This window comes from Hyperolius riggenbachi, chromosome 10 (assembly GCF_040937935.1).
Source record: "Hyperolius riggenbachi isolate aHypRig1 chromosome 10, aHypRig1.pri, whole genome shotgun sequence".
NCBI lineage: Eukaryota > Metazoa > Chordata > Amphibia > Anura > Hyperoliidae > Hyperolius > Hyperolius riggenbachi.
The window spans coordinates 244,015,516-244,040,863 of record NC_090655.1 but is presented as its reverse complement, the minus strand read 5'-3'; the positions used below and the strand labels follow the sequence as shown (position 1 = coordinate 244,040,863).

Genomic DNA, 25,348 nt, shown 5'->3' with positions numbered 1-25,348 from the left:
TGCCTTCTCCGCCACTACCAACAGGGTCCAGGACTCTAGGCGGATTCCTGAATTTTTAAGGCCGCTGCTAGCAGCGGCCGCTACACTCATTTTTCTGGTGCGTGTACATGTGCCCATCCCCCTTCGTGATCATTACCTTGCCGCGGTGAGGGGGCTTGCGCATCACAATGAAGCAATGACCGCCGGCTATTTGAGTGTCTCGGGTGGGGGTGGCACACAAAAGATATTAAGGTCGTTGCTTCATTGTGGTCAGACCAAATTTGATCAGCTGGAAAGTCACTGTTCTGTCATTCAGCTACATCAGCCGGGCAAGCATATGGGCTGAAAAGCCACCATCACCTGCACTCTCGTCACGGTGCGCACCAGTCCAGCACGGCCGTCACTACACAAACGGCTGTTTGCAGTCACTGCATACCTTTCACTGCATCTGTGACTGCACATTATACCTGGCAGTCAGTGCATAACTTGCACTTGAATGGATACACTTTCAAACAATTTAAAAATACAATCATCTAAACTTTCAAACAATTTAAAAATACAACCATCTATCATTTTCAAAAAATTTAAAAAAAGGGCAAAAAAACTTGCCCTCCGTAAAACATTCTTGGCAAATGCTTTCGACTTGGTTTGTCTTCCGCTGGCTCAAGGGTCCATCTGACCACAGATGCCTGGTCTGCAAAGCACGGTCAGGGCAGCTACAGCATGGGTCTCAGCAGGCTCCCACTTCGGGCCGCAATCCAACCTTCATTCCCCGCGGTGACAATGGCAGACTTGCCCTCCATAACGGATTCCCGTTAAAGGATTTAAAGTTAATTCATTTCAAATACACAGCAGGGCCTCGAAAGTCCGCCTCCTGTATTGTTATTTTTGGTCACTACCTCGGGGCGGGCGTGCATGCCTGCCTGCTGCCCTCCTTGGATGTGTAGTGGTAGCCATTTCTCAGGCTCCACACCGGATTCCATCTCTCATTCTCCGGCCATTACCCGGGGTCACAAATGACAGACTTGCCCGCCTCCATATGATTCTCGTGAAAGGAATGTGGTGTCATCTTTGCCCACCATAACTGGTTCTCGTTAAAGGATTTAAAGTACATTCATTTCAAATACACAGCAGGGCCTCGAAAGTCCGCCTCCTGTATTGTTATTTTTGGTCACTACCTCGGGGCGGGCGTGCATGCCTGCCTGCTGCCCTCCTTGGATGTGTAGTGGTAGCCGTTTCTCAGGCTCCACACCGGATTCCATCTCTCATTCTCCGGCCATTACCCGGGGTCACAAATGACAGACTTGCCCGCCTCCATATGATTCTCGTGAAAGGAATGTGGTGTCATCTTTGCCCGCCATAACTGGTTCTCGTTAAAGGATTTAAAGTACATTCATTTCAAATACACAGCAGGGCCTCGAAAGTCCTCCTCCTGTATTGTTATTTTTGGTCACTACCTCGGGGCAGGCGGGCGTGCATGCCTGCCCGCTGCCCTCCTTGGATGTGTAGTGGTAGCCGTTGCTCAGGCTCCACACTGGATTCAAACCTCTCATTCCCCGGCCATTACCCGGGGTCACAATGGCAGACTTGCCCGCCTCCACAGGATTCTCATTGTAGCGGTACTGAACAAGTACACAGCAAGTAGAAAATGTAAATTAAAAACAAAACGTAAGCTTTTTAACAATGCCATGGAAAGTTGAGAAGGAAGTCACACATTACCTGACATCACTGAGTGAGGAAGAGCAATCACGCCATGTTGCGCAGTAGTCCAGCATGGCCGTCACTACACAAACAGCTGTTTGCGGTGCGTTACACAGTGAGTTTGGTGTGTCAGTGTGAAGCAGTACTCTAATTACACTCCCTGTTTGATGTATACACATGCAAGATGTTTGAAAGCACGTTAGGCCTGCAATTTAGCATTCAATGTGATTTCTGCCCTTAAAACGCTGCTTTGCGTCACATCCAGATTTTTCATCGGGACTTTTGGCATGTATCCCACTCCGCCGTGCCCCCCTCCAGGTGTTAGACCCCTTGAAACATCTTTTCCATCACTTTTGTGGCCAGCATAATTTTTTCTATTTTTCAAAGTTCGCCTCCCCATTGACATCTATTGCGGTTCGCGAATTTTTCCGCGAACCGAACCTTCTGCGGAAGTTCGCGAACCGAAAATCGGAGGTTCGCGACATCTCTAATTCTGTTATACATCAGACTAGTTCCAGGGTGTAGAGACCATGGACCTCACACCCAGACTAGGCATTGTTTGATATCTGTTATGACTTATTGCTTTCCTGACTACTCCTCTGATCTCTAATTCGGTACCTTGCATATATGATATTCCGTTGCCAAACCCTGCTTGTCTTGGATACCGAATCAGTCTTCTGTCTTAGTACTTTGTCTGTCCGTGTGTTGCCGACCTGGCTTGCCCGACCTCGAGAGCTATCTCTCCCCTCAAGAGATAGTCTCCAGAGCAGTCAGTGACATCCACCTTCAGGTGTCACTCACTCTCTGATCCTTCCTACTTTCAGCCTGACTTCACCCCTTGGAGAGTCTCAGGCTGCTGGAAGGTTTCTGTACTCTCTAAGAGCAGTATTGCCCATACTGCCTAATATCACCTGCTCATCAGGTGTGTTACTTAAAGTTACTGTTACACCAAACACTCACCAATATATATAGGTGTCCAGAGGTTAGTAATATATCTGTATTATCGGTGATTCTGCAGATCATCAATAATCAGGTATATATCTGTATTCTTGGTGATACTGCAGATCAGCAATAATCAAATTCTCTCTGCTTGCTGACACCGATCGTTACACCGGTACTAGACCAGCTCAACAAGGCTCTTTAGTGTGGGAATATTTCTATGTGTCTGCTGCTGACAAAACTAACACTATCTGCATCCTGTGTCAAGACAAACGTAGTCATGGGAAGACCAGCATGCATGTAGTAACTACTCTGAGAAGGCACCTTGTGTCCCATTACAAGGCCCTGTTGCATGAAGCCCGCACTCAAAGCACAAGCCAGCATCCTTGTGATCCACCTTATGCCTCCTCCACTCCGCCTTCCAGCCTGCCCACATAACATTCATTGCCAAAGAGAATGTTCGATCCCTCAGATGTTCAAGTGGAAAAAAATGAGGGTGCCAAGTAACCCTCTTCCCCAATGTCTGACTGCTGGCTTGCCAGAACTGGTAGCCCGTCAGCTTTTAGCATATAAGCTGGTTGAATTGGAGACATTTTAAAAATTTGTAGGCATTGCTGCACCACAGTGGAAGGTAACAGGAAGGAGATATTTTTTCCCAAACCGGATTTTTCAGACCTGTACCAACATGTGCTATGGCAGGTCAACCAATCTCTGGCACACAGTGTCAGGGCTAAGGTCCATCTGACCACAGACTTATGGTCTTCGAAACACAAACAGAGAAGGTACATAACCTACCCGGTCCACTGGGTAAATATGGTGGGGAAAGAAGGACTGCCTGGCTGCCTGTCAAGTGGAGTTTGTGCCACCACTAATGTGCAGCCAGGCCAGCCACTTCTTCTACTCCTCATCCCCTGCAGTCTCTTCCTCGGTTGAGTCCTCCTCTTCCGCTGCACATTTCTCGTAGCCTCCAAGCTCCCCAGAGTCTGTCCCACTGTGCAGGTGTGATGGTTTCATGCTGTGTTGCAGATGTTGTGTCTGGAAGCAGAGGCCCAGGAGTGGCTGACCCCACAAAACCTCAGTATTGAGGTTTTATGTACAACAATGGTACCAATCTGTTGGCTGCATTGAAAAGTGTCCGATTGACTAGTGCCATGTATGGCACACATGTTAAATCAGATTGTGCAATGTTTCACGGACATGCATTCAGGATTCCAGGACATCCTGAAGCATGCCAGGAAAGTTCTGTACATTTCTGATGATGCTACACGGTCATGACTCACCTTACTGAGCTTCAGCGGCAGTACAAAATGCCATGAGACACCTTATTGGTGGCAGCCCCATTAGATGGAATTCGACTTTGCTCATGTTGGATCGGCTGTACCAATGTGTTGTTAATGAGTACCTGTGTGCATTGGCTGTTAGGACAGTGTCTGAGGAGGTGGGTTATTTTTACCTACCAATTTTCTCAAATGTATGTAAATTTGTATGCAAATATATGCAACTTAAAATTGGACCAATCAATGTAACCTGGGTGGGACTTGATTGGTCCATTTTCAAACTGAATATATTTGCATAAACTCATAAGTATTTGCGTATCATTGATCACCCCTAGTGCTCATCTGCGATGCCTGCATTTTGAGGAGACCACTAATCTGGTCAGTCACAGTGACATCATGCCGTACATCTTTTTTCTGGAGCGTGCAGCGTGTTGTGTCCTTGGCCAGGCCATGGATGAGCTGGAGTGTGAAGAGGAAGATGAGTTTATGCTGTCTCCACTTGAAGAGGGGCCATTGTCATTGGCTGTACATGGGCAGAGGGAGGAGTCTGAAGAGTAGTCAGAGGAGGAGGATGGTGGCTGTGGTGGTGAGGGAAAGCAAGAAAAGCAGGTTCCCCGGGGGTTGCTCACCTGTTAGAGGGCCCTAGTTTTGTACTTAGTTGGGGAGACTGCTGGTGTGCAAAGTGATACAAGAGGTCATATCATCTGGTGGACTAGGTAGGTTCAAACAGATAGAGGAAGAGACCTAGTCATACTACCTAGATATTAACATGAAACAATAACACTAAACAGAACAAAACATATTTGTATTCGTTGGTCCAAATTCTGAACTTTTTAGATATGTTGCTACTATTCCAAAAATGAGCTATCTTCATTCTCGTAGTTTACAATATATTAGTTCCCCATCCATGACTCTGGAAGGTTAAAACTACAGTGGGTTGCAAAAGTATTCGACCCCCTTGAAGTTTTCCACATTTTGTCATATTACTGCCACAAACATGAATCAATTTTATTGGAATTCCACATGAAAGACCAATACAAAGTGGTGTGCACATAAGAAGTGGAACGAAAATCATACATGATTCCAAACATTTTTTACAAATAAATAACTGCAAATTGGTGTGTGCATAATTATTCGGCCCCCTTTGATCTGAGTGCAGTCAGTTGCCTATAGACATTGCCTGATGAGTGCTAATGACTAAATAGAGTGCACCTGTGTGTAATCTAATGTCAGTACAAATACAGCTGCTCTGTGAGGGCCTCAGAGGTTGTCTAAGAGAATATTGGGAGCAACAACACCGTGAAGTCCAAAGAACACACAAGACAGGTCAGGAATCAAGTTATTGAGAAATTTAAAGCAGGCTTAGGCTACAAAAAGATTTCCAAAGCCTTGAACATCCCACGGAGCACTGTTCAAGCGATCATTCAGAAATGGAAGGAGTATGGCACAACTGTAAACCTACCAAGACAAGGCCATCCACCTAAACTCACAGGCCGAACAAGGAGAGTGCTGATCAGAAATGCAGTCAAAAGGCCCATGGTGACTCTGGACGAGCTGCAGAGATCTACAGCTCAGGTGGGAGACTCTGTCCATAGGACAAATATTAGTCATGCACTGTACAAAGTTGGCCTTTATGGAAGAGTGTCAAGAAGAAAGGCATTGTTAACAGAAAGCATAAGAAGTCCCGTTTGCAGTTTGCCACAAGCCATGTGGGGGACACAGCAAACATGTGGTAGAAGGTGCTCTGGTCAGATGAGACCAAAATGGAACTTTTTGGCCAAAATGCAAAACTCTATGTGTGGCGGAAAACTAACACTGCACATCACTCTGAACACACCATCCCCACTGTCAAATACGGTGGTGGCAGCATCATGCTCGGGGGGTGCATCTCTTCAGCAGGGACAGGGAAACTGGTCAGAGTTGATGGGAAGATGGATGGAGCCAAATACAGGGCAAACTTGGAAGAAAACCTCTTGGAGACTGCAAAAGACTTGAGACTGGGGCGGAGGTTCACCTTCCAGCAGGACAATGACACTAAACATAAAGCCAGGGCAACAATGGAATGGTTTAAAACAAAACATATCTATGTGTTAGAATGGCCCAGTCAAAGTCCAGATCTAAATCCAATCGAGAATCTGTGGCAAGATCTGAAAACTGCTGTTCACAAACGCTGTCCATCTAATCTGACTGAGCTGGAGCTGTTTTGCAAAGAACAGGCCCGTTTCTTGGGCCGTGCGGGGCGTGCCGCCGCCCGAGGCGCTGTTGGGAGGTGGGCGCTGTAATGGAGGGGGGAGCCGGAGCCGCGGGGAGGGCAGCACAACCTCTCCCTTCCTCTCCTCTCCCGGGCCGCCCTCCTGCTCCCCCCTCAGATGCAGAGTAATGCGCAGGGAGCGCTGTATACAACATACCTCCCTGTGTTCCAAGCGCTGCTCTCTCGCCGCCGGTCTCTTCCTCTCTGCCTATACGATGGTACACACGCTGAAGCAGCGTGTGTATCATCATATAGGCAGAGAGGAAGAGACCGGCGGCGAGAGAGCAGCGCTTGGAACGCAGGGAGGTATGTTGTATACAGCGCTCCCTGCGCATTACTCTGCATCTGAGGGGGGGGGGGGGGGAGCAGGAGGGCGGCCCGGGAGAGGAGAGGAAGGGAGAGGTTGTGCTGCCCTCCCCGCGGCTCCGGCTCCCCCCTCCATTATAGGGGGGCAGCTACCTATCTAACCTATACTGGGGGGCACCTACCTAATCTAACCTACACTGGGGGGCACCTACCTAATCTAACCTACACTGGGGGGCAGCTACCTAATCTAACCTATACTGGGGGGCACCTGCCTAATCTAACATACACTGGGGGGCAGCTACCTATCTAACCTACACTGGGGGGCAGCTACCTATCTAACCTACACTGGGGGGCAGCTACCTATCTAATCTATACTGGGGGGCAGCTACCTAATCTAACCTACGCTGGGGGGCAGCTACCTATCTAACCTATACTGGGGGGCACCTACCTAATCTAACCTACACTGGGGGGCAGCTACCTATCTAACCTACACTGGGGGGCAGCTACCTATCTAATCTATACTGGGGGCAGCTACCTAATCTAACCTACGCTGGGGGGCAGCTACCTATCTAACCTATACTGGGGGGCACCTACCTAATCTAACCTACACTGGGGGGCAGCTACCTATCTAACCTACACTGGGGGGCAGCTACCTATCTAACCTATACTGGGGGGCAGCTACCCAATCTAACCTACACTGGGGGGCAGCTACCCAATCTAACCTACGCTGGGGGGCAGCTACCTATCTAACCTACACTGGGGGGCAGCTACCAACTAACCTACACTGGGGGGCAGCTACCTATCTAACCTACACTGGGGGGCAGCTACCTAATCTAACCTACACTGGGGGGCAGCTACCTATCTAATCTATACTGGGGGCACTTATCTAACCTGTATTGGGGGCACCTATCTAGCTAGCCTATACAGGTGGCAACTATACTGGCTACCTATATTGCAGGCACCTACCTAAATAACCTATACTGGGGGCACCTACCTATCTAACCTATGCTGGGGGCAACATTCTGGCTACTTATATTAGAGATACCCACCTAGCTAACCTGTACTGGGGCACCTACCTATCTAACTTATACCGGGGGCGCCTGCCTATCTAACCTATGCTGGGGGCAACTATACTGGCTACCTATACTGGAGGCACCTACCTGGCTAACCTATAGCGGGAGCAACTATACTGGCTCACCTATGCCTGGCTACCTATACTGGGGTACCTATTCTTGGCTACCTATACTGGGGGGACCTATACTAAGTGCAACTAGACCTGGCTAAAATATACTGCGGGCACCCATATCTTGCTCGGGGGGGGGGGGGGGCACAATTTTTACACCCTCGCCCTGGGTGCATTTTAACCTAGAAACTGCACTGGCAAAGAAGAATGGGCAAGGATTTCAGTCTATAGATGTGCAAAGCTGGTAGAGACAAACCCTAAAAGACTGGCAGCTGTAATTGCAGCAAAAGGTGGTTCTACAAAGTATTGACTCAGGGGGCCGTATAATTACGCACGCCCCACTTTGCAGTTATTGATTTGTAAAAAACGTTTGGAATGATGTATGATTTTCGATCCACTTCTCACATGTACACCACTTTGTATTGGTCTTTCACGTGGAATTCCAATAAAATTGATGCATGTTTGTGGCAGTAATGTGACAAAATGTGGAAAACTTCAAGGGGGCCGAATACTTTTGCAACCCACTGTATATGTACCCCCCCCCCCCCCCCCACATTCTATTTCTGATTTTTTTTTTGCTCCATAAGTAGGTTTCTCGTGACCATGTATTTCAGCTGTACAATAGAAATTTGGTCTACTGATTTCCAGTTGGAGGAGATCAGTGAGAGAGCTGTGAGCATAGTATGAGCTATTTGAGGTCTAATTTGTTTAGGGAGTTCCTCTAATCCCACCAATAGTACGGCCAATTGAGGGGATAGTTTGAAATTATATTTAAAAAATCTTATCAAGGCCTCAACTTGTTTCCAAAAAGCAAAAATGAATGGGCACTCCCAGAACATATGTAATAACGTTCCTCGAGCAGAAAGACAGTGCCAACATAGAGGAGATCTACCGACCGAGAAGGATGCCAGCCTTCTTGGGGTATAATACCATCGGTATAGGAGTTTGCAGGATTGTTCCCAATGGGAATTGCACCATAGTAGTACGATATCTGAGTATTAAGGTCATTGGAGCAGCTGAGAGCAAACCGTTTAAGAGTGGAGCATGTGGTCATGTGGAAAGTTTCATACCATGTCGCTATATCTCCTCTATGCGAACCTTTGAAGTTTAATAAAGTAAGTATCTGGGCAGGCAATTGAGGTATCTGTATATTATGGGTTTTGATCAGATGAAATATTCTGTGGTAGGTGAAAAGTTGGGATTGAGGTAGCATAAATTCTGTCTGGAGATCTGCAAAGGATTTAATTGTGGGACTATAGAAAAAAAAAACATTATAAGCCAAAGCGGTGCCAGTAACAGTTCCCCGCTTGCAATAACAGCGCAATTTCATGCTAAAGGTGAGGTAGCGATCATGTCCGATATGAGATCCTTATTCTGCACAAAGCCTCAACAGGGTGCTTCTGGATCCATCCTCAGGGAACGCCTCGACCAGCAGATATCCGACTACCTTGGGTTAAGGATTAGTGCTGCTCATACCAAGTAGCTACTAGTATTTAGCTACTCGGAATCGAAATTTAAATTAGCCAGCGATGACCATGGGAGATGGGGGGTTAACTCACCCGTGCCGCCTGGATCCAAAAAGCTCCACTTGCGTTCCACATCAAACTCCATGTTACTCCCACGCTCCCTCCTTCAACCCAGAAGGAAAAAGAGTGGGAGTGATCTGGAATGCAAGTGGAGTGCATCCGATCCAGGAGGCAGCATGGGTAAGTTAACCCCTTCTCTCCTGTGGTCAGCGCTGGCTAATTTCAATTTTATTTCTGAGTAGCTACGTAATCAAAGCTACTCGGTATGAGCAGCACTATTAATGATCACTGTGAACAGTCTGAGGACTGAGGAACCTCTGGACTTCTGGGTGTGTAGGCTTGACCTGTGGCCAGAGCAATTTGCCATGGAGCTGTTGGCTTGCCCCACCTCAAGTTCCCTGTCAGAAAGGACATTCAGTGCAGCAGGAGAGATCGTGACAGAAAAGCAAAGTCACCTGGCACATAGCAGTGTGGATTACTGGACATTTGTAAAAAAAAAAAAAAAAAATTGAGTCATGGACACTAGAGGGTTACAGCACTGATGTCGAAAAATAGGTTCGCTTTCTAAGGGCAGCTTTCAAAGGGCGAAAAAAATGAATTTACCCGGATTTACCAGTAATTCAGCAGAAATAAGCACCACATCGAACGTAACATTATCTTTGTTGTGATTTACATGTATTGCTGCAGACTATTGCTGTCTAACTAGATCATCTCTGCCTTTGAATCTGGACTGCACAGCCCACAAGCCACCCCACCAAATAAAAACAAACATGCACGATTGCAGGACTTCACCAGGGCTGCCCCTACTCGCTGGAACTCGCTCCCTTCAGCCACCAGACTCGCCCCCACCTTTAATACCTTCACACAAGCTCTCAAGACTCACCCTTTTATGCTCACATACCCCCCTACACCAGCACCATAATATGTTCTGTTAGACACCCTCTCAACAGAAGCACCTATTGTCTCCACCCCCACACTTTAGATTGTAAGCCTCTGGCAGGGTCCTCTCCCTTAGTGTTTCCAGCTTGATTATGCAATCTTACTGACAATCACCCCTTTTGTGGACTAATACAATCTCTGCTTTGAGCTATGACACTATTGTTATCAAATCATTTGCATGATCTTGTTTTGTTGTGAGTTTCCTGTATGTCCTACCTTGTATGTTAACCCTTTTATCTGTTGTGCAGCGCTGCATAATATGTTGGCGCTTTATAAATACAATAAATAATAATAATGTGTAATAAGGTCCTAATTTAATTAGATTTTTACCCATTATTACCCTGGCGCATTCCAGGCCTCATGTCGCCCTGGTCTCTGTGTCACACAGAGGCTGAAAGTCAAATATTTATTCAGTAGGTGATTGCCAATTTTTATGGCCTGAATGCCATACAGATGCTGAAAGTCAAGCAGGTAACTGCTCAATTTTTCAGGCACCACCTAGTGTGGCTGCTATTTTCAATGTTTCAGCGGGTAACTGCTCAATTTTTCTGACCTCACCTAGTTTCGGCAGGTAAGTGCTCAGTTTTTCAGGAATAACCTACTGTGTCTGCTATTTCTATAGTTGAATAAAAGGAAGAAATTTCTGTAATCTCCCATGATGCAGTGTGATGCTGCCTGTATAAGCAGGATGCAAAAGGAGGAGTAGAGATAACAGACGCCTGACTCACAAGACATGATAACCTCTCAGGTGTAAAGCCACCCGGGGATACAGGCAACCCAATTCAATTAACTTTATTGTCATTGTGTAACACAACAAAATTACTTTTCATGACAACCCCACGGTGCATATAGGGAACATAGTGATAGTAACAAGGAAGAGAAGAAATTATACACATATGCCAGGTATTACAGATATTTAAACAATATGTACACAGTGTTAATTATTTCAGAGAGGATTCAGAGTTCATCAAGTTTATGGCAGATGGGAAAAAGCTGTCTTTCAGTCTGTTTGTGTGTGTGCGGATTGATCTAAAACGTTTACCTGATGGAAGGAGCTCAAACAAGGCATTTCCAGGGTGAGTGTTGTCCTTGATAATGTTTTTGGCCCTTCTCACGCTGCGAGTATTATACAAAAGTTCCAGTGATGGTAGTTCAGTGCCAATAATGGCTTCTGCTGTTTTAACAACTCGCTGCAGGGCTTCTCTAGTAGCCTTCGTGCAGCTGTTGTACCAGGCCGTCATGCAATTGGTAAGAACGCTTTCTATAGTGCATCTGTAGAAATTAACCAGCAGCTTCTGTGGGAGATTAGCGCTCCTTAGTTTTCTCAGAAAGTAGAGGCGTTGTTGTGCTTTGCCAGTTAGAGCTAAAGCATTGTCAGCCCAGGACAGGTTCTCTGCGATGGTGACTCCCAAAAATTTGAAGCTGGAAACTCTCTCTACAGCCTCTGCATTGATCATTAGCGGTAGGTGAGTGGTCTTTTTGGTGGTCCTAAAGTCCAGAATAATTTCTTTGGTCTTCTTTGTATTTAATAACAGGTTGTTAATTGTCGCACCATGCAGTCAGGTTCCTAACTTCTTCTCTGTATGCAGCTTCCTCATTGTCTGATATAAGCCCAATGACAGTCGTATCATCTGCAAACTTACCAATTGTGTTTGAGGTATGGATAGGCTGGCAGTCATGGGTGAAAAGTGCATAGAGGAGAGGGCTTAATACACAGCCCTGTGGCACGCCAGTGCTCAGGGTAAGGGTGGAGGATGTCTGTTTTCCTAGTCTGACAGTTTGAGGGCGATTAGTAAGGAAGTCCAATAACCAAGTACATATGGAGGGAGCAAGACCAAGTGCATGGAGTTTGTTGGTCAGCTGGCTAGGTACAATGGTGTTAAATGCTGAGCTGTAGTCAACAAAGAGCATCCTAACATAGGAGTTTTGCTTTTCCAGGTGTGAGAGGGCAGCATGGAGAGCTACACAGATGGCATCCTCAGTCGATCTATTTGTTCGGTAAGCAAACTGGTGTTGATCTAGATTTGCTGGGATGGAGGCCTTGATGTGTGTGGCTACCAGTCGTTCAAAGCACTTGGCGATGACAGGGGTTAGAGCAACTGGTCGATAATCATTAAGACAGGTTATCCTAGGATTTTTTGGGACTGGCACAATGGTTGTAGATTTAAGGCATGATGGGACTACACCCAAGAACAGAGAGATGTTGAATATTTGTGTAAAAACTTTCGCTAGTTGACCAGCACAGGCCTGGAGCACACGTCCTTGCACACCATCAGGACCTGCAGCTTTCCTGGTGTTGATATTTGTGAGTGCTTGCTGCACTTCATGTATGTGAAGGATTAAAGGCTGTGAGGCTGTGAGGCTGTGAGCCCAAAGTTGACTGGAGGCCGATTGTTGTCTTTTTCAAATCTAGCAAAGAAGTTGTTAAGTTCCTCTGCTAGGCTGGGGATGTTATTGTCCAGTGTATATTGAGTGCTATTCTTTTTGTAATCTGTGAATAGTTGAATGCTTTGCCACATCCTCTTTGGGTTTGAGTCATTTTCAAAGTTTTCCTCAATTCTTTGTTTGTATTTAAGTTTTGCATTTCGTATGCCTTTTTTCAGACTTGCTCTGGCTGAAGAATATGCTTCTTTGTCCTGTATTTTAAAAGCTTTGTTTCTATTCTTTAGAAGTCCCTTGAGTTCTTTTGTTATCCATGTTTTATGATTTGGGTAAACCGTAATTCTTTTGTTGACAGTGATGTTGTCCACACAGAAATTAACATATGACAATACAAAGGAAGTACTCGTCTCCAGGTCTGTTTCATGAAAGAAAATATCCCAGTCTGTATTTTCAAAGCAATCTTGGAGCTGAGAGACGGCAGTCTCAGGCCAGACATTAACAGACTTACTAATTGGTTTAGCATTGTTGATAATGGCTTTGTATGCGGGAATAAGAAACAAAGATAGATGGTCAGACTGTCCCAGTGGGGGGCGTGGGGTGATCTTGTAGGCACTTTTTATGTTTGTATAGACATGATCCAAGGTGTTTTCTCCTCTGGTTTTACAGTCCACATGCTGATAAAATCTGGGAAATACCTTCTTAAGATTTGCTTGGTTAAAATCTCTAGCAATTATGAAAATTGCATCAGGGTGTGAGTTCTGTTGCTTACTAATGACATCAAACAGTTGTTCATTTGCTGACTTAGTATTGGCATGAGGTGGAATGTATACTGCCATAATTATAATAACTGTATGTTCCCTGGGTAGGTAAAACGGTCGACATCTCAGCATTAGATATTCCACATCAGGTGAACAAGACTTGTTGATTATGGTTACGTTAGTGCACCAAGCATTATTGATATAAACATAGTCCTCCACCTGTTTTCTTGCCAGAATCATGCGTTCGATCAGCACGGTGAAGCGTGTGACCTGCAAGCTCAACTGCAGCGTCTGGTATGGAGGGGTCCAGCCATGTCTCCGAAAAAATCAAAAGGCAATAGTCTCTCATAGTTTTATACGTGGAGATATCCAGTCGGAGCTCATCCATTTTATTTGCGAGGGATCTCACATTTGCAAGCAGTGCGCTAGGAAGAGGGGTTTTATGTGGAGTAGCTATCAGTCTAGTTAGCAGTCCTGATCGCTTACCTCTCTTTTGTTTCCTCTTGCTTCGCTTTCTGCCCCGTCTATTCCCGAGGATAGCAGTGGTTAACGAAAGACCCGGTGATCTAAGAATCTCCTGCGGTATTGATTCCGTGTTAAAGTAATCTCCTGTGCTGCTTGATCTGATCTGTAGAAGCTCCTGGCGATTGTAGTGGATGCTTGCCAAGAGTAGACAGCGCCTATCTTGGTACATTGCCAGCCCACAGGAAACTGGAGAGTCCACCCTTCTAAACAGCACCTGCGGAACCTAACTTGGTGACATCTGCAAAATATATAGTAATTTATTGCAAGTATCATTTCTACACAGCAAATTCTACCATACACAGGAAATGAATTGATGATATTGACGATTCCATTCTGTACATATGAAAATAATGTATTCACATTATTGTAAACAGAGTATATACAAATAATAAGTAGTCACTGAAATGATTGTAATACCTCTAACATTCAAATCTAGTAACATTTTTTAAGTGAAATATAACATAATATGAATTATTAACGTGTAAGCCGGCCTTTATCCAATCTTACCGAGCCTAATAATCAGAGCCACTCAGTTATACACAAAATAACATCATCACAGATGCATTCTCTACCTTATTCAGCTAACTTTGTATAATATTCTGTGACCTTGTGGTAGGCCAAACCTTCTGATTCACACCCTGGGAAATGCTTCTTTCTCATATATTATTCCATTGCACATATATTGGAGGAACATCATCAAATTTCCCAGATAACTTGAAGTGTAAATAAATTCAGCAGATAAGGAATGGTACAGTATGTGTAGTAACAATGGTATACAGGGCTTTCCTGGAGTCTCACATTTTTATTTTCACTTTATAGGGTTAAATGTCGACTTGTGCACAGCAGCCATATCAGTGTGATATAAAATTAGAGTCATTCAGCTCCTAACAAAATAATTATCTTCTAACCACTCTTTTGTTGTCAGGAGTGTTTGTTCAGTCATATAAAAGTGTTTTGGGTTTTTTATTTACTCTTCAGAAGAGCCATCGCTGAATGTATCTGCAGATCATGCCTCATTTTCATAGATGAAGCTTCTGGTTTATTAACCCTTGGAATGGCAAAAAATTAAGTGAACCAAGTTCAGGCCTATTACTACATGTAATGCACAAAAATGGTCATGGGCTCAACAGTATCAGAGCAATGTTAATTTATTGTAGCATATAATCAAATGACAGGCAGCCTATTGAGCCAATCAAAGTGCGGTGATCATGTCCTAAAAAGCTACTCAAAAGGACTCAACGGGACTCAGGGCGGGATTAACAGAGTGCCCATTATTTAAAAGGAGTTACCAATGCCTGCTATGCAGCACTACCACCCGTAGCGTGCACACTGAGATTTTATTTGGATTGCTCAAATTAATGAATCAACCTCACTGTTCCCACAAAATACAATACAATACAATACAAAATACACAAAATACTCGTAAACAGCAGTGTTTCCCACAAAATACATGTAAGGTGGTAATGTTCCCACAAGATATACGTAATGCGGCAATGTTCCCACGAGGTACACACATTTGGCATCATTTCCATCTCAAAAATACACATACAAATAAAGCAGTATTTCCTGCCCTCAAAGGGGAACTCTGCCTAATGTGTCTTTCAATTGATGTGTGCCCCATCAGGCAGTCCCCCACCCCTAAGATACTGTCCCCTAATGTCTCCAATGCCATGAAAATAAAAGCAATCTACCTGGTGTCTCTAGCAGGTGACTCTTGGCATCCAACATCGCTCCCTGATCTTCACATGTCCCGTGCTAACAGGCAGTGCAGGGCTACAGGAAAATCCTGCCCGAAGCTCTGCACTGAAGACACAAATAGTCTCCAGTGCAGGGCTTTAGCCACCATTTTCCCGCAGTCACATACTTCTGCAGCCTGGGGCCAGTATCCGTAATGCCACAACACCAGTTCACCTGCTGGGGGGGGGGGGGCATTGAATCTGTCCCTGCAGCAGCGGGCCTGATAAAATAGCTTGGTGGGCCGAATGCGGCCCACGGGCCATAGTTTGCACACCCTTGTTCCAGCGACATACAAAGTAAACGGAATACAGATGGGGACATCAAGCTTGGATAGGGACTTAGGAGCACCCATTGACAACAAGTAAAATAATTGTATTCCATGCCAAGCAGCTGCAGCTAAAGCAAATACAATTTTGTGATGAATTAAAAAGGAAATAAAAACTTGAGATGCTAGCGTATTGCCCTTGTTCAGCTCTCTAGTAAGGCCACATTTGCAATATGGAATACAGTTCTGGGCACAGCATTACAGGAAGGATATTGCCATTTTAGAGCAGATGCTGAGACGAGAAACACAATTGATTAGAGGGATGGAATGTCTCACTTACCAAGAAAGGTTAAACTGGGTTTATTTGGTCTGGAGAAAAGACACCTTAAAGGAGATCTAATTAACATCTTGAAATTCATCAGAGAGCATTATAAAATCTTGTCCCTAGGCTTGTGCAAGGGACTAAGGAGCATGATCTGTGCATGGAGGAAAACAGTTTAGGCAATTTATTTAGTTCTTTACCCTAGGAGTGATTCAAATATGGAATGTATTTCCACAGGAAGTAGTTATGGCAAATTTTATATCTGTGTTTAAGGGAAGGGGAGGGGTTTAAAATGCTTTCCTTGCATTGAAAGACATCCATGGATATGAATACTAGGTACCAGTAATTCTTGTGGTGTTGATCCAGGGATTTTATATGATTGCCATCTGGAGTTGGGAAGGATTTTTTTCCCTTTTGGGGCTAATTGGACCATGCCTTGTAAGAGTTTTTCGCCTTCCTCTGGATCAACAGGAATATGTGAGGATGCAGGATAGTGTTGTACTTTATTTTCTGGGTGAACTGGATGTATGTATGTCTTTTTACAACCCAAATAACTATGTATACAGCAACCACATTGCAATAACCACAGTGCAAGACAGAGCATCTGTATACATTGTGATTACTACAATAAACTAACATTGTTCTTATACAGCTGAGGCCAGGGTTGGATTTCTTGAAAGGCCTGGGCCTTGGGTGGCTGCAGCCTGAGGGGGCTCCTAGATGTGAAACAGGGGTTGCTACTTATGAAAGAAAAAAATGCAAATGGGGAGTAACACAGGAAAAAATGGAAGCTGATGCCCAAGGAAGCTATACATGGATGAGAGGGGCTGCAGTATACGAATGTTACACATGGAAAAGGGGGCTGCACATGGAATGGGAGGGGCTGCAGTACATGGATGTTACATATGAAAGAGGGGGCTGCACATGGAATAGGAGGGGCTGCAGTACATGGATGTTACATATGAAAGAGGGGGCTGCACATAGAATAGGAGGGGCTGCAGTACATGGATGTTACACATGGAAGAGGGGGCTGCACATGGAATGGGAGGGGCTGCAGTACATGGATGTTACACATGGAAGAGGTGGAGGCACATGGAATGAAAGGGGCTGCAGTACATTGATGATACACCTGGAAGAGGGGGCTGCACATGGAATGGGAGGGGCTGCAGTACATGGATGATACACCTGGAAGAGGGGGCTGCACATGGAATGGGAGGGGCTGCAGTACATGGATGTTACACATGGAATGGGAGGGGCTGCAGTACATGGATGTTACACATGGAAGAGGAGGCTGCACATGGAATGGGAGGGGCTGCAGTACATGGATGTTACACATGGAAGAGGGGGCTGCACATGGAATGGGTGAGGCGCTGCTGCACATAGCTGGAGAGCTCCAACATACTTGGCCTGGGGCAGAAGAGGTATAAATCTGGCCTTGGTTGAGGCCATGACCATTCTCTGTGTTGGATGTATTTCTGGAGGTGTGAGGTGGTCACCCTTCAGGCACGGTTAGCTCCTGTGTATATGTACAAAGAGACATTACTTGGGTCTCGCAGGACTGTGTGTGTTTCTGGGTTAGTACTTTTGTGGGCGCTAGTCTAATTTATGGGGCCCAGCAGGAAACCTCATAGGGAAATTCCCCCAACATGATTGGGTGGACAGCACTCCCCCAAACTGCTAGGTTTCTAGTTGTATTATATGCCCACACTATTCAGCCAATCACAATGCTTCGTGCTGTAGAGGATTCTGTGATTGGAGAACTGTTCCCTATGAGGTTTCCTGCTGGGTCCCCTAAACTAGAATAGCGCCCTTTTGTGTTTATCTCATCATGTCTCCTCTGTTCAGGATATTTAAGGCTTTAATAAATCAATTCACTGACTAGCGTGAAAGAGTCCTCGGGATTCTGTGTAAAGATGCTTCCATCCATGTGCACTTTATAAAGAATAAAGGAAACATTGTAAAACAACACTTAAAGGAATACTATCGATTGAAACAACTTTTTTTTAATACTCTATATTAGTGTACACATTACCACTAGTGCAAGGGGCACTTTATTTATTCACCCTGGTCTCTCTCCCTCTATCCCTGCTTAAAATTATTTTTTCACACAGCTCATAGTAGTTTGGGTCACCCTGAGCTGCTTGGTTACTCTGTCACACAGCTCACAACTATATTTCACTGTGTCACTCACAGCATGCAGGAGACATGAGGAGAAATAGGCTGATCTGAGGTGGTAACAGGTAACTAAATGAGCTGTAATATTGCTGGAATATAACTAGCTATAACACTAGTCTGTGTTTACACTCAGACTGGTTGCCTGGCTGCCTGCTTGTGGTGATTCACTCCAGGCTGCATCCACTTTACAAGCTGCTGAGAGGGGCAGACCACTGTCTACAATTAGCATTATTAGTATCTTTATCAGTCAAGAGAAACAAAGATAATAAACACACATTGCTAGAATCTTTAACCCCTTACCACCATATCAATAAGATTCTTTCAGCAAGGTGATAATTAAACTATAAACTGAGGAGTTGATAGCAACTCCCCTGTGCAGAGACATGGTCTAGCCCTCTGACGCCAAAACTGACGGAGGATTTTACAGCTGAGAGGAACAGCTGTGTGAGGAATCAAATTGCTCCTAGTACTTGTCCTAATGTGTGCTACAACATACAGCATTTAAAAATAAATGCATACATCGATAGTATTCCTTTAAGGTCATCACATTTCCCACACTCAGTGCATTAATAGAGCTTCTCACTGGTAATGATAGAGGGATAAGTGAAACTGAACAAGCCTGTTATTGGCTGTTGCTCTCCATCCTCCCTATTTCCGGCTCTGTCAGGTAGATGGAGCGCAGTGTGCAGCAGCCACTAACAGGCAAGGCCAGGTTCACTGAAGAAAAAGCTGTTTCACTGATCCTTACTTCTCACCAGGGTGAGTTCTCTTATGTCTGACAAGAGTTGATTCCTGTGCAAAACATTTCCCACACTCAGCACATGAATATGGCTTCTCACCAGTGTGAGCTCTCTCATGTTTGACAAGGTATGCTTTAAGTGCAAAACATTTCCCACACTCAGCACATGAATATGGTTTCTCACCAGTGTGATTTCTCTCATGTAAGACAAGATTTCCTTTATTCCTAAAGCATTTCCCACACTTAGCACATGAATACGGTTTCTCACCAGTGTGAGTTCTCTCATGTTTCACGAGGTGTGCTTTAAGTGCAAAACATTTCCCACACTCAGCACATGAATACGGTTTCTCACCAGTGTGAGTTCTCTCATGATAGACAAGGTTTGCTTTATCTCCAAAACATTTCCCACACTCAGTACATGAATATGGTTTCTCGCCAGTGTGAAGTCTCTCATGATAGACAAGGGTTCCTTTAGCTACAAAACATTTCCCACACTCAGCACATGAATATGCTTTCTCACCAGTGTGAGTTCTTTCATGTGAGACAAGGTGTGCTTTATTCCTAAAATATTTCCCACACTCCGCACATGAATATGGTTTCTCACCAGTGTGAGTTCTCTCATGACTGACAAGGCTTCTTTTAGCTGTAAAACATTTCCCACACTCAGCACATGAATATGGTCTCTCGCCAGTGTGAGTTCTCTCATGTGAGACAAGTTGTGATTTTTGCCTAAAACATTTCCCACACTCAGCACATGCATAAGGCTTCTCACCCGTGTGAGATCTCTCATGTCTGACAAGGTTTCTTTTAGCTCTAAAACGTTTCCCACACTTAGCACATGAATAGGACTTCTTACACATGTGAGATCTCTCGTGTCTGACAAGATGCGACTTCTGAATAAAACATTTCCCACAGGTGGAACAGGAATGAGACCCTCCAGCAGGGGGAGAGCTCTGCTGGGTATGAGACACCCCAGGATTAGACAGGTGAGGGGAGACTGGGGGAATATTTGGAGGACCCTCTTGTCCAATGACATCATCATCCATTGTACAGTCTGTGGATACAGAGAGACGAGTCTCTGAGAGGTTCCTGATGCCGGGACTCCGCCCTGCAAATAGAGAAACATCATCACTTCCTGTTAGAGAATTCTGAGGGGAGGAACAATTATCATTAGGAATAGTCAGTGGGATGCTGATAATTCCAAGTTGGTGCAAAGTTTATGCAGATTGGAGATGGAGCAAATGCAGCAGCTGCATCTGATAAGAAGCATACAATTTGCATTGCAGTCAGAGTTATTTGCATCTCATTGGCCATACATGGAAAAGCAGTAAATTGTAGAGCTTGATGAGACAATGGGCTCTATTCACAATCATTTATTGCATGGTGGTAAACAAAAGTCAGAAAATTTCCAAAGGAAATAAGACCATGCTGACATTCACAAAGTTTTCCGCATGATATTTACGCATGCGGAAAAGTGCAAAAATAATGCAAAAATGTGAAAATTGTTAAATACGATTATTTTCTTCACAAAAAACAAAATTCACATAAAAAAGGGCACATTATTTATACCTTAACTACCGATTTTTTATCACCTGCAAGTGCCTGGTGATAATTTTCTGCTTCCCAATAAATTAAATGGAGTCTAGAGCCTTTAGCGCTGTGTTTGCTGGACTTTAAAAACATTTATTTTGACAATTTTTTTCCTGCATGTTTGACAACGGTTTCCATATCTTTTTACCGCCATCTACTCGTATGTGGAAAACACACAGAAATTTTTTTGTAAATGCAGAAAAAAATGCGGAAATTACAGCTGGTGGTAATTTTGCTGTAAAACAAAACAAAACATTACCGCATGTGTGATTGTGAATAGAGCCCAATGGGTTCTACGTTTTACTCTTGTGACAGGCCTACATGTACATATAGGAAGAAATCTGTGTTATGTGTGTAAAGCAATGTACTTTCATTCTGGCCACGCCCACAGTGGTGCGTTACGGTGTGATGACCACTTTGACATGCGGCTTACTGCACTGCAAGGCACCACCTAAGCCACATTCACAGTGCGGCGGTAGCATTGCAGTATAACCAGCTGCTCTATGGTAACGCACTGCATGCAGTACATTACTGCTAAACGGGCATCTTAACAGATACAGTGAAGCATACTTTCATGGACTGTATGCTTCACTGTATGTGACATAGCACCTTCGTTATGTGCAGTACGACTTCCATTGCATTGTCTTCCTGTTATATAGGGAACGCAATGCAACGTCCCACTGTGACCGCGGCGTTACACATTTTTATCACCATTGTATATTCGTGCCACTCATATGCCCCTTGTAAATTTACCTTTTTTTCTCTTTTGTTCCTAATTGTGCCAATAAATACATTGTGAAGTCAGTGGCACCATTTGGTTCAGGCCTTGACCAAGTGCTGGAGCACCCCGATCCTCTCCCTCTCTTCCCGCCATTAGAATCTTTAGCTCACCCGGATGACATTAGGAGGCTGCCTGTCTGACTAGTGAGGAGAGAGAATCAGGCAGTAATCAGGACATTACTCACTTCGCCAGGCAGTCAGTGTGAGGCAGAGGAGCTCCATTGGAACTTGCTGTGGAGAGTGTGGGACATCCTGACTGCTAGGGGGCGCTGCTCATGTAAATGGATGTCGCACACAGTAATGAAGGGAAGGGAGCCTCTGATCTGCAGAGATATCCCTCTGGCCAGACGTGACCTGAGGTCTGCTCTCCCCACCACTTGTCTTCCTCTCCTTCATTTTTCTCTTAACCCTTAAAGGACACCTTAAGCAAGATGGATATGAGGCTGAAAAAGCTAAGCCTGTTTGTCTCTGTGCTACCGTGCAGGCATTAGCAGTCTGAGGCTACACAGCGCAGCCATGCACCCAGCTTGTCGGTCTGCTTTGCGGGGGGGGGGGCAGCGCTGGAATGGCAAGGCAGAGGGGTGAAGGGAGACGGGGGAAGCATCTAGGGGATCCAGATACTTCCATCTAGTACCCAAATTCATCACTGTTTTCCCTTGACGTTAAACACCTACACACTCTTTCTGTTGCATTATTTTAAGCAAAGACCAGGGGCGTAACTACACTGGACCATCCCCCCTTCTCCCAACCTACATAATGGGGGGTGATTTGTGTGCTGGGCTTATGATCTAGGGGGGACATCATGTGTAACAGCAGCAGAGCTAAACAGCCCCTTTTCATTTCCTCTTCAGTTTGCAAGGGCCGTGCAGCCAGCCAATCACCATGCAGGTTCAGTAACATGTTGCTTGGCAACTGCTGGCTGCGCTCCACTTGCACACTGAAGAGGAAGTGAAGGAACCTGTATTGTCGACAGGAGTAGGTAATGTATACTGCTTCACTGCAGCTCTGCAATATGTACAGGATCAGGGTACCGTTCCCTAGCCACTCCCCTGCTGGGGTCATTGTTACGCATCTGAAGCTCCACTCCCATCTCCCGGGCACCTCCCACGCATGGGTTATCGTTACGCATCTGAAACCCAACCCCCCAGCTCCCGGGACCCCCCAAGCAAAGGTTATTGTTACATATCTTAAACTCCTCCCCAGCTCCCACCCACGCAGGGGTTATTGTTACACATCTGAAGCTCCACCCCCCATCTCCCGGGCCCCTCCCATGCTGGGGTTATTGTTACATATCTTAACCTCCACCCCCAGCTGCCAGGCCCCTGCCAAGCAGGGGTTATTGTTACGCACCAGTTTAAAAGTCAAATATTCTATAGAAAAATAGGTGCGCTAGGATAAATAATTAATATTGATTATCACCAACTACAGTTACTTGCAGAATAAAAATTCTTTATTATATAGTAGATTATCTATATCATGTCACAGTATGAAATAAAATTGTATTTATCAATATCAATGATTATAACAATTATTGCCAATGATTCTGAGGAAGACTGCTGAGACAGTCGAAACATGTCAATCCATTGGATCTGATGTATGGATAAGTGACAGGGGCACCCGTTCATACTCCAATACCGCTACCGACATCCACAAAGTGACACTGTATACAATCTCATTCAGAGATCCAGGTGGAGTGCAAGGAAGCGGCATCAGCAGCAGAGGTGAGACGCACAAGCTTGGTGACGTCTCCCAGGCATCACCAGTAAACCGGAAGTACTCCCCGGAGGTCAGCGTGGACTGTACAGGCAGCATCTGAGCGGTATGCAAGTGACGGAAACTGGCTCACTGTCGCATAGGAAGACGCTGTCCGGAGAATTCGCCTGTGTAAGCAGACAATACAGACCCGGGTTGAGGCTGAAGATTATATGGAAAAGGTCTGGTGAGCATACTTTTATTGATTAGAAACAGACGGAGTAATCTGCAATCTCCAATTGTTTATATATCCTGCACAACAAGGTGAATAGTGCTATAATATTACCATCAGTGGTGTTTATGTAGTGAGGAACCATTCTGCATGACGGAACCTACTGTGATATTGTGCAAGAAACAGAAGAGCAGGCTGGTGTTGTACTTTATTCTGGTTGAACTCGATGGACGTATGTCTTTTTTCAACCAAAATAACTATGTAACTATGTAAGAAGAGAACTTTAAATAGGAAATTTTTTTGAATCCTATTTTCCCTCTGATGTTATTCACATTGGTTTTTTATGCGTGCACAATTTTTTGCAATTTTATTCTATTTTTATGGCTTCATATATAGTCGACTTATAAGTTTTAAAGGGAACCAGATCTCCTATGTGTGTATGAGTGTGTGGAAGATTGTTATAATCATTGATATTGATAAATACAATTTTATTTCATACCGTGACATGATATAGATACTAACAAACAAAACTGAGTCTAAATTAAATTTACAACACCATAATAAGTGCCCCATCAGATGTAAAAAGACTGTGTAGAACCAAAAAAAAAAGATCATCTGTATGGGCCATAATATAAACAATATAAAGTACAAGGGCTTCATAAGCATAATCTTTATTGAACACTCTGCGACACAAAAAGGATAAAAACATTTAAAAATTGGGTAACAAACACTGGGGGACTCTGATACAATGATCAAATAACATGATACATGACAAAAAGATATCTATCTGTAAAAGTACTGGACTAAAATGGCCAATGGGTAATAGATGCTGGTACTAGTGTTCCTGTATGCAAATGACTATATGATATAGATAATCTACTATATAATAAAGAATGTTTATTCTGCAAGGAACTGTAGTTGGTGATAATCAATATTAATTATTTATCCTAGCGCACCTATTTTTCTATATAATATTTTGTGCCAGTGGAGGTGGGATAAGGGGTGTAACCCATCTTTATAGGTAGCAGCAGGAGGAAGTGAGGCTGTATCAGTTCAATGGTGATTGGACTGGTTGGGTAATATTTCCAGAATTGGAATACCCCATCCTAAGTTATATTTAAGCAATTAAGAGCAGCGCCCTCTAATTTCTATAGTAAAAAGTCAAATATTCACCATAAATGTTAGAGTACAAATCTTGTAGATGTAAAACTGCAATGTAAACCTCAGATTTAGTGATGCAGGAATATACAGGTGCTAGTGGATCAGGTAGCTGCAACGCCTATAGCTCTGCACCACTTCTGTGGCCTGCAATGTCTGCAATTTGGGGGGGTGATATTGCGGTACTTGGGGGACAGATGGGTAATGCAGTAGGTAACATGCCTCTGGGTCCCATCTGCGCCGCCTCGGTTACACTTTAAATATCCCTCTTAACCATCACCCTTCTTACTATTATTATTATTATTAACTGAATTTATATAGCACCAACATATTATGCAGCACTGTACAATAAATAACCTTACAGACATTGATAATGGGAGTGACAGTCAACAGGCAATAAGCAATAAGGTACACAATGCCATATCATACACTGGAGTAATAGTCTCAGTAATTCAGGTTCACGTTACTCTGTAAGCAGAGTGCACAGATACACAAGGAGGGAGGGCCCTGCAAGGCTTACAGTCTAAAGGGAGGGGGTGGTAACATAATAGGAGGGGGCTGAGTGGAAATGACCTTGTTGTGATGTCATATTGTGGAGAATTGCTGGCGAATTCTGGTAAATTTGATTCCATTGCTTTACCCAAGGCCCGGATTTACATCAGAGGAGCCTGAAGGCACAGATGTCCTGACACCCCAGACTTCCTCCTCCATGTACCTACAAACCCCCACTTCTTCCTCTATGAACCTATAAACCTGAGCCCAGCTGTCACTTCTCCCTTACTTCCCTTGCCCATCATAGGTAGCTACAAGCGTCTCTTAGCATTAGGAAGCCAGATGTACCCTCCCCACACTGGAATGCCGAGAGCTAAGCAAGTAACCTCTCAGGACTCTG

At 44.6% G+C, this 25,348-nt stretch overlaps 1 protein-coding gene across 1 annotated transcript in view; it reads right to left on the bottom strand.

The window, feature by feature from the left end:
• LOC137537023 (uncharacterized) overlaps positions 1 to 25,348 on the bottom strand; it is a 213,715-nt gene that overhangs the window by 115,198 nt on the left and 73,169 nt on the right. Inside the window, 2 exon segments of the mRNA XM_068259179.1 lie at positions 9,196 to 9,266; positions 19,014 to 20,112. Coding sequence (XP_068115280.1) covers positions 9,196 to 9,266; positions 19,014 to 20,112 — 1,170 coding nt within the window.